At 47.2% G+C, this 10,012-nt stretch overlaps 2 protein-coding genes across 4 annotated transcripts in view; one reads left to right on the forward strand and one right to left on the reverse strand.

The window, feature by feature from the left end:
* Positions 1 to 472: 472 nt before the first annotated feature.
* On the reverse strand, positions 473 to 5,324 carry FKBP3 (FKBP prolyl isomerase 3). Its single transcript, XM_040600274.1, has 7 exons — positions 5,180 to 5,324; positions 5,001 to 5,102; positions 4,815 to 4,925; positions 4,344 to 4,479; positions 3,283 to 3,350; positions 1,579 to 1,676; positions 473 to 708 (listed from the first exon to the last, which is right to left on the reverse strand). Exons 1-7 carry the CDS (start codon positions 5,288 to 5,290, stop codon positions 654 to 656), a joined length of 681 nt encoding a protein of 226 aa, XP_040456208.1. The 5' UTR covers positions 5,291 to 5,324; the 3' UTR covers positions 473 to 653.
* A 240-nt stretch (positions 5,325 to 5,564) lies between these two features.
* FANCM (FA complementation group M) overlaps positions 5,565 to 10,012 on the forward strand; it is a 75,674-nt gene continuing 71,226 nt past the window's right edge. For all 3 annotated transcript variants that reach the window (XR_005828850.1, XM_040600437.1, XM_040600439.1), the window contains exons 1-4: positions 5,565 to 6,017; positions 6,682 to 6,854; positions 8,556 to 8,633; positions 9,303 to 9,461. Coding sequence is in view for 2 of the 3 variants with exons in the window: in XM_040600437.1 (XP_040456371.1) it covers positions 5,606 to 6,017; positions 6,682 to 6,854; positions 8,556 to 8,633; positions 9,303 to 9,461 (822 nt within the window). In the remaining variant the exon portion in view is untranslated. The remainder of the gene's footprint in view (positions 6,018 to 6,681; positions 6,855 to 8,555; positions 8,634 to 9,302; positions 9,462 to 10,012) is intronic.

Here is a 10,012-nt window from a genome sequence, read left to right on the forward strand (position 1 = left end):
CGCAGAGCGCCTCAGGGCAGTTGTGGGGGTGTGGTTCCCTTCTACAAGGGGGTGGGCATTGTGCCTGACACTTCTGTAAAACACCTTTAAAGGAGAAATGGGGCGCATTTTTTTTCCCTAATTCAGCAAAGCTTAGAATATAAATGTAAATTTTCCTTCTCTACCCCTCTGCTAGTATTTTAGGTTAAATAAAATTGTGGGGTGAGTGCTCCTGTAAGACTCAGCAGCTGCACAGAAGATAAAGCTGAAAGGGAAGTACCTGGTTGGAGACTTGAGCTAGGGGTGCAGCCCATGCTCTCCAGTATAAAAGAGATTGCTCGATACTGCAAGGGATAATAAAAGCAGCTGGGGCAGTTTCAGGATAGGGCTAGTTCTTTAAGTGTTTGCTGGAGATGTAGACAATTCTTCCCCCCTAGTAAAAGAAAGAACCTTGAAGATGAGCATACACAGAAAAAGTGAAGTCACTTGCATGTATAAACTATGTTTTCTTTAGTGGTGTGTTACTGTACAGCAGTTGGGAGCAGGGAAACAAACTTGGTTTCAGTACAAGGCCACGGTTGTAACTATATCCTGAAGTTACAAGAGCAAAACTGCATTGTCAGAAGCTTTCTTGATCATAAATGGATTCCCAGCAGCAAAGGAAATGCTTAATTTCATTCAATATCCACCAATTCCACTTCAAAGAAAAGTTTTGCATTTGGTGGAATCCTGTTCAAACATGTTAAGGAAACTTAAAAAAACCCTCCAAGCCAAGACCCCACCCCAGCAGACAAATTGGTGTTAAGTGACTCACCACCTGCTCTCCCATTCCTCCTGTGGCAGTTTTATATTTCACTGGCCCGTTTTAACATCTTGGATTTAGTGCAAAACCACAGCTGCTGCCTAATGTGAGCTGTCGGGAGGCAGTTGGTACCAGTTCTGTGGATACACCTGCCTCTCATCCTTCCCACTCCTCTGAAGGTGAGCAGCTGCATCTGTCTTACCTGAACTGCCTCCATTTCTGGGACACAGTCACTGCTCTCCCTCTGGGAGGAGGTTGAGCTGTCCTGCTGCACTACAGAGGGAAGAAGAATGTCTGGACAGTGCTTTAAATTACCATGACATAGGAGTCCAGTGAGAGAGAACAATCCTCCCTCCTGAAGCGCAAGTCAAAAAGAAACAGAACTGCCTAAGGTGCTCTGCAGGGTCACCGCTCAATCCCATATTCCGGCTGTATCCCGGAACTGGTTCTTGCCAAGGTTTAACTGCTGTCCCCGCAGTCACCCCTCCTCCCACCACACTGGTGAGCATCCCTGTTGGTGCTGCGAGAATAAGCGCTTGGAAGCAGCCAGAATAAAAATGCAGGCAGAAAGTAGCAAGTTCTCCACCGCAGTACTCCCTGCAGTTCTTTTTTCTTCAAGACAAATGGGCAATTGCATCTATCCGCTAAGTTCACATAATTTTTCTATGCTGTTAATGTTCTAAGCCTGCTGTAAGTAACCAGTGAGCGCTCCCCCCTGCTATACCCCTGCCCATAAAGCACTTTGTTCCCCCCAGCACTTCCAGTTACTGAATGAGCAAGTGGCTGTGGAAGGATACTTGGCATCTGGCTGCCCTTTCTTGCCGTATGCCCACTCGGGTTCAATTTCCAGTTGAGCCTTCTCTCCTTTACTCATTGTCAAGAGAGCTTCATCCCACTAAAAAAAAAACAACACACACACAAAAAAACCCCAAACTGAACTGAAACAAGGAAAGAACACATCAGCCTAACCAGCACCTCAAAAAAAGTACATTTCATACACTGTTCCCATTTGCTCCTGTGATGCTGGTGTAATACCACATCACCCTCCAGCGGGCTTGCCCCCCCCCAGCGGGTGCTGTGATGTAGCTTCAGATCCCTTTTATTTGTGGAAACACTCCCCCTTGGCCAATGTTCCCTGCTCCCACGTTAGCCTGGACTGTGCTTCACAGTGCAGATCGTGCTTTGATGTTGTGATGATACTCGGGAACCAATAAAGTACCGTGCTTGTTTCTAAGTATTCAGTCTCAGAACGCATTTCACAGCGGACCACCGCACACGCGCTACCAGGGGGTTTCTCTCTCTGCCCGGTGTCTCCTCACCATTCTGCAGTACCAACGGACTAGTGTTTGTTTAAGGCTAATGCCCGAGGGCTAATTTTATTTCAGTCCTTGTCCCTCTTCAAGACCCTCTCGTGTGGCCCAAAGCCAGTATTCGTTTAGCACCATATCAACATTCCACAAAGAACAGCTGCTGCTCTGTCCTGTAGCTGCTCAAGGAAGCTACCTGGCACCCACACAAGCGCAGCAGTGCTGCGCCAAGAGACTAAAGAAAAACCCAGGCAACTGCTGCTTCTGCAGTACTGGCCACAAGCCCAGAGATGCTTTCCCCGTCCCGTTCCCAACCCCATCACTGCTGAAGGCCTTTCTCCTGCACAGCAGCAGCATGGAAGATTATGCTGGGTGGGGTTTGTTTTGATTTTTAAAGTCAGGTAAGCGTAAGATCCTTCTTGCATTCCTACTTTGCACAGCTGGCCACCAATTTCAGCACTGGCTCAACAGCAGTGAGGTAAGAGTTAAGCACCTCGTTGGCATTGCACACAAGCTGTATCTCCCAGGCACACCAAGTTCACAGCAGGGTCTGACTTCCAAGATGTAAGCTAACAGATGGGCGTGCAGAATCATTCTTCTACCTAGTGCTCTTAGTCCACCTAGATACTCCCCTGGCACAGCTTCTACCTGTGCTGCTTCAGCACTCGGCGCTGGACACAGCAGAAGAGCTAACAGCATCAAAACTGCAACTTGGTTCAGTGCACGGCAGCACTGGGAATTTGGAGTTTCAGCATCCCGCTCAGAGTTAACAGATGAACCGATCTACACATCAAGAGGCACCAAGGCCAATACAAAAAAGCTGAAGAGAGAAAACAATCTTCTGACAGACTAAAGCACACTGAGTGCATACTATGAGCGACAGAGCTCCAGGAACCCGATAATCTTGTCTACTGTGCAAAGCACTGGACAGACAGGCACAAGAGGCTGCACCTGTCCCAAGGAACACGTAGTTGTTACTCTGTTTTCCACACTTAATGAGGGGAATTACACTGCAGATGGATTCACGCATCCATAAAGAGTAATTATTACATCCACAGGATGTAAATGCTTTCAACTTGCCTTTTTACCGCCACCAGAATAAAACCAGCAGCTCAAAATTTGCACCCCAGTCATAAATCTGGCGGAACGAAAACTCTTTTCGGATTCTGAGGGAGTAACTAATGGTTTACTTACACCTCTGATTACTTTTCCTACGCCAACTTTGAAACTTAAAGGTTTTGCTGCTTTTTTCTTCTTTGAACCTGAAAGACAGTTTTATGTTCATTTGCTTTAACATGACACCAGCTCATACCACACTTCCATCTACAGTTACTATTATGACCACGCTCTATATAAGTATCTTTTCTTATATTATTTTTAGCCCTCTATCAGATTTTTAGGGGGAAATTTAGTGCTGTACACTGAAAATGTTGTGAAATGTTGCACCAAGAACTAAAGTGGATCAGCATCTTTCAGACACTGATGCAGTGGACCTCAAAGACTTATTTCTGAATTACTAAAGTTGACAGTACAAGTTGTAAACACATTAGCAAAGTGAAAAAAGTTAACACAGAATGCACATCATACAACAAGTACAACGACTCGCAGACAGTATTCCAGTGACAGCCCTGCTGTTCCTCTCAATGTCAGGCATCACTGCTGGAAAAACGTTTCTAGCACTACAGAATTTCATACACCCAAATTCTCTGATTGAGAAACTGTCACAAAAATAGCAGCAGACTTCTCCACAGTGGATGTGGTACCCCAGACTATTTCACATCACTCTCATTCCAGTGCCTCCGTGTTTAAGGTTTTATTACAGACGTACACCAAGAGGTGTCCATCTAGAGAAGCTAACTACACTGTTGGTGCTCAACTTCCATAGATAAGGGAAGCTTCCAGAGCGGGAACCATCCTTTCTCCAAAGCAATTTCAGCACAGATTAAATCCCCTCATTTCACATTATCTATGGCCCAGAGAATGCTGAACGTGAGGTCTGGCAAGACGCAGCAGTGTCACTTGACACCAGCCAGTCCTAAAATACTGCATTACCTCACGGAAAATCAGGTTTCCAGAGCAGGCTGCAGGGACACCCTCAGTCAGCTCAACCAGACGATGGCAAAAGCAGTTTGTCAGGACTCCCGCCATGCATACCTTCCAGAAGCAAATGCCTACCCAAGGCTGCTTAATGAGTCCAGCTAATTTCCCCTACGTGCATTTGCAACAAGATGCCAAACGTATATACATGAACTTACTTGTTTGAATATTGGTATCGAAGACGGTTCCGTCCTGTAGCTTTCCCGTATACCAGCAATGAACAGTGTCTCCTTTCTTCGGAAAGTTGGTTTTATCACCCTTCTTTAAAATTGACTTTGTATACTTTGGTGGCCCCTAAGTTTTTAAAAACAGAGTTATGAGTGCTGCATGAACTAGCCTCAGCCCAGCTACATTTGAGATCCAACAACCACTTAGTTCAAGGCACCAAATGAGCGCGCTAGCGGACAGCACGTTCACGTGTTATCGCAGGGCTGCAATACTTGGGGAAAATGTAGCCGCGTCGCAGCTTTCAGCGCAGGCTGAAGCTTTGGGGGATGCATTAGTGACGGGCCCTGCGCACGCTACAGACCCCGCGCGAGGTGCGGGCGCGGTACCAGCACCGGCCCACGGCTGTCACAGGCTTCTGAAGACGCGACCGGCCAGCAGCGCGAGGCCGGGGTGCCACCGACCTCCTCCACGGCCTCCTCGGGCTTCGCCGCCGCCTTCCCTTTGGCCTCCTCCGCCTTAGCGGGCTTCGCCTTCTCCGCCGCCTTGTCCGCGCCGTCCGTGCCCTTGAACCGCTGCGGGGAGGAGGAGGGGCGGCCGTCAATGGCGGCCCGATCCCGGCCCCCACCCCGCGACCCCCGGCCCCGCACCTGCGTGTGGAAAAGCTGCGTGTAGGCCGCGATGAGCTGCTCCTTATTCGCCGTCTTCGCCACGTTCTTCACCTGCCCCAGCAGCTTGTACTCCGCCAAGAACTGCAAGACACGCCGGTGAGCGGCGGCGGCGGGACCCCCGCCACCCCCCACCCCGAGCCAGCCCTTCCCGCCCGCACCGCCTGCGCTGCGTGCTCCTGGAGGAACTTGATGATATCCTTCTTGGGCAGCGCCTCGCTCCGCAGCTCCTCAGCCGTCCAGGGCTGTGCCGGAGCCGCCGCCGCCGCCATTTTCCCGCCCGCCGCCGCCTCCCCCTCACGCACCGCCCAGCCTTCCCGTCGGCCCCGCGGGAGCCGCCGCACGGGACGAGGGTGGGGCGGGGACCGGCACCGCCCCACAGCCGCGGCTCCCGCGGGGCTTTCAAGCGGCGGCGGCGGCGCTGGGACAAAATGGAGGGCGGTGCGGGGCGGCGGGCGGTGCCGCAGGGCCCGCGGGAGCGGCGCGGCGCGGCGGCGCCCTGAGGGGGGATGAGCGGCGGGCGGCAGCGCACTTTGCCTCAGCTCTGGCGGGCGGCGGGCGGGGAGGCGCCGGAGGGGGCGAGGAGGATGGAGGAGGCGGCAGAAGAAGAAGAAGCAGACGACGACCTGCTGTTGGCGGCAGCCGCGGCCGCGGCGGAGGGCCCGAGCCCGGCTGAGGGCTCCTGCGCGGCGGCGGAGGGCCCGGCACAGGGCTTCTGCGCGGCGTTGGGATCCGTTTGGATCTACCCCACGAACTACCCGGTGCGCGACTACCAGGTGCGCATGGCCCGCGCCGCCCTGCTGGGCAACACGCTGGTCTGCCTGCCCACCGGGCTGGGCAAAACCTTCGTAGCCGCCGTCGTCATGTACAACTTCTACCGCTGGTTCCCCGGCGGCAAGGTGCTCTTCCTCGCCCCCACCAAGCCGCTGGTGGCTCAGCAGATGGAGGCCTGCGTCCGCGTCATGGGCATCCCGGCCCGGCACATGGCCGAGATGACAGGTAGGGCCGGGAGCCGCCGGCACCGCGGGGCTTGGCTTGGAGGCGAGGACAAGCGAGGTGTAACGCTACAGTGTGTGTGTGGGGGGGAAGGGCGGAAAAAGTCCCTTCTTAGGACAAGAAGGTTTTTAAGGCGTTAACTCCAGCTTCTGTAATCGCTGCAACCCCAGGTCACCGACGTCAGGGTGGGCGTTCTGGGCTCCCCGGCCCAGCCGCGGGGCTCTCGGCTGCTGATCTCTGCACAGAGAGCTCCCTGCCTGTGAAACTTAACACTAAGAATAATGGCTTTTTTTTCTTCTTCTTTCTTTAAATATGCAAACCCTGTGAACTGCAGTGTATTGTTTACTGCAGTCGTGGCCTTAATGACTGAATCCCTAACTTGTTTTTAAGTGTGGGTGCCTAGGCGGTGGCTTGAGCTTTCTGGCCTTGTTTTACACGGCTCTGGATTTAGTGTTTTAATGCAAAAAAAATCTTCCTAGCTATTGCATTGACTTTTTTTTTTTTTTTCCTGAAAATGGGACAGGCGTCAAGGTGTGCGCTAGTTTAAAAGGCACTTATTTGCCAAAGCTGGTATGTGCCTGCCAGCCCCGTCGGCCTCCTGCTGTCACTCCCAGGTCTGCTTGTTCTCAGCAGAACCGTTTGCTAATGTTACTTCTTTAATTTCCAGGGGGAACCCAAGCTCTCAGTCGGAGGGAACTGTGGTCTACCAAGAGAGTCTTTTTCCTTACGCCTCAAATAATGGTGAATGATCTTTCTCGTGGGACATGTCCTGCCGTGGAGATTAAATGTTTAGTTATCGATGAAGCCCACAAAGCCCTTGGAAACCATGCCTACTGTCAGGTAATGCTGGATTCACCCCACTCTTGTCTCAAGATTACAAAAAACCTCCCCCAGAATCACTCACGGGGTCTTAATAAAGTGTCACTGTCATCACTGCTGGAGGAAGGTTCTCCATTAGGTCCTTAGCTTTGTTTGAAACAGATCAAACAGTCCTCTGTGTCATCAGTGCCTTGTTTTTAAGTAATACCTGTATTAAAACTTCGTAAGGTGAGGTGAGAGTTTTTCTACTGTATGAATAAAATTGCAATTTTTGTTTCAACTGATGTTTTTGACTGGAGCAATCTAACAAAAAAGAAAGTCACTATGCTGTTTTTCAGACATGTTTGTATTTGCAGGTGTACTCCGGTGTGTTTGTGCTATGTTGGAATAGCTCCTCAGTGGGGGGAGGCATTTTTTGTTGTTTTTTTTTTACCCCAAGAAAAAATGTGTGCTTTTTTGGTAAAGTTCTTTATTTTAGAAATTCTGAATTCATTTTAATTTTTTAAAATAGGAGTTTGTATTGGTTAGCAAAGACTTTGTTGCATACTGTGACTTAATCTCGTAGTAATAGGTGACCTAATAGAAAGTTAGTTTTATATACTGGAGAAATTAAATATATGTGGAGTTATGTATAGTTGCTTACTAGGCCTCTTTAAAGGAAAGTAGGTGTTCTTTGGTGTTTGTCTGGCTTGGCATGCTGGAAAAGAGACAGTAGCTTGGCAAGTTAAAACAGTGTATGTTGGTTTGCCAGTGTCGCAGTTTTCTTTTATCATTTATCAGAACTATATCCACTTTGTTTTCAAAGGACTTCAGTTTATGCATTACTTTAAGAAAATATTTTTATACAGAATTTTGAAATAAAATATTTTGCTATTAGCGAATCACCCAGTAACACAGAGCCAAGACTTGCATTCATTAGCTTTTGCATCAGCTATAGCTGAGAGAAATCTCTTCTGTCACCCCTTGTCCATCCCCAGGGCTGTGAAATTGGCACGCTTTGTTCTCTGGTTTGGCTGTGCCTCTGGGTGATTTTCAGTAGAACTATCAGCACAAATGGAATTCCTCTTTAGTCTCTGTTCGCTTATTCTCTGTGCATTGCAAGGTGGGTCAGAAGTTCACTGACAGCTGGCAGAGTTCAACTCTGGGAGAATGAAGTAGGGAGGCAATTTGGTTGTTGCCTGAATGTTCAGCAGCAGTTGCGCTTGTCCCAGTTTTGGTCTTGGAGAGGGGTTGCGAACATGGGAAGTCTAAGGAATATTCAGCCATTTTCCCAATTGCTAATGCAACATTTTCAAGTTAAGACTCGACTGAATGCTGGTTGGCGTGGTGGTTATCATCTAATCTCTGTTCAGACTTCATGGGACTAATCATCCATGATTTACTTTTTTTGGGGGGGGTGTGGGGGGATGGTTCTTTAAACTTACTCTTTCCCAGCTTGCTTGAGTTAATGTGCTGTTAATCTTTTCTGTTAAATCCAGTGAAAAATCCTTTCATAATTTACCAAGGTGTTTCTGTTGAATGGGACTGAGGTAATATACTTAATTGAGATTATAACCATTTTATGCAAGAACATTTAAACTGAACACTTCCTGGTTTCCATTTCAATTTAGATATACTCTTTTTAGAATATTTTGTTAAGCTTTTTCAACTTAGTGGGTATTTTCCTTTGCTTATACAGTTAATCTCCTTTAAGGATATTAATGGAAATTTTCCTGGTTTTAGGTTGTAAGGGAACTAAGCAAACATACAAGTCAATTTCGGATCTTGGCTCTAAGTGCCACACCAGGCAGCGATACAAAGGTGAGTTACAACTACTTGCATAACTGAAGTTTCAGTAGAAGCTAATGTTTAATGCCAGTTTGAACACTGTGCAGAATATTGAAGTCTGTTAGAATTCCACATAAAAACTGAATCTCTTTGCAATCCATTATTTGTTAAGGGTTTGTCTTTTTCATGCTATAGATTATTGTTTCCTGGCCTTTCTAAAAGGAAGTTAATACCTTCTAGTTTTTGAGAATACAAACCTACTTGAACCAAAAAGAATATACTCCCACTGCAAAATGGGTTTCGTGTTCTGTTCCGTGTGGTGTACTTGCATAAATATAAGTAAGGCTTATGTTTTCAGTCTAAGGTAGATGGACATCAAAATTCAGTTTAAGCTGCTAGCTCCAAGTTACTTCTCACTGGGTATTTCATAGTGCACCTAAAGCCAAAGGGAGAATCCTGTCGCTCCAGCCCCAGTGCAATAGCATACTTTTTACATTCATGAACTTACCATATGGGCTGTTTGTATAATATTTGATCTTTAAGTGGAGAGTCTTTCATTTTTCATCTATAGTTAGTAGGTGCCTTTTCCTTACAATTATATTCAAGGCCTGCTAAAGTATGAAAATAGTTACTTTCATGTGATACTGACTTGCACTGTTGGAGTGTTAAGCAAATAGTCTTTTTTTGTGGCTTCTCTAACAGGCTGTGCAGCAAGTTATTTCCAACTTACTCATTGCTCACATCGAGTTATGTACTGAAGATTCTCCAGAAATTCAGCCTTATTCTCATGAGCGACAAGTGGAAAAAATTGTTGTTCCACTTGGTGAAGAATTGGTAGAAATTCAGAATGCTTACATCCGGGTGAGTTGTTCCATTTCTTTGTTGTTAAATGGACAGTGTCACTAAATACATAATCTCCCTTCCTATTTTAACATTTCTATCTAGACTAGCAATATCTTATAAAAGTAACACTTTTCTAGGCAATTAACTTTGCCTTTGAGTATAAGGCAAAGAAAAAACCATGGTTTTGACTACAGCAGCTGCAGTTTCATTTTGCCAGGTAACACTGGTGTAATTACTTAAATAGCTCTGGTGGAAAACTTAGTTGAATTAGTTTTCTCATCCTCTTTCAGGAGTCATTGCCAAGTTGACATGAGACCTAAACCAAGGGCTTCTAAATTTGCCTGAATTTAGTAGTATTAGGATGCTGGGAATGGTCATGCTTGCGTTGTCCAGGTTATTGCCAGCCTTATGAAAATTGTATATTGACTGAAACGTTTTCTCTTAATAGGGAGTATTCTTTAGAGCTTTAAGTGATCTGTAAGTATACTTAGTTCTTGATTTTTCTTTTGGTTGGTTGTTTTTTGGGGTTTGTTCATTGTTGTTGTGGTTTTGGTGGTTATGTTTTTTTC

The sequence above is a fragment of the Falco naumanni genome, chromosome 7 (genome assembly GCF_017639655.2).
Source record: "Falco naumanni isolate bFalNau1 chromosome 7, bFalNau1.pat, whole genome shotgun sequence".
Classification (NCBI taxonomy): domain Eukaryota; kingdom Metazoa; phylum Chordata; class Aves; order Falconiformes; family Falconidae; genus Falco; species Falco naumanni.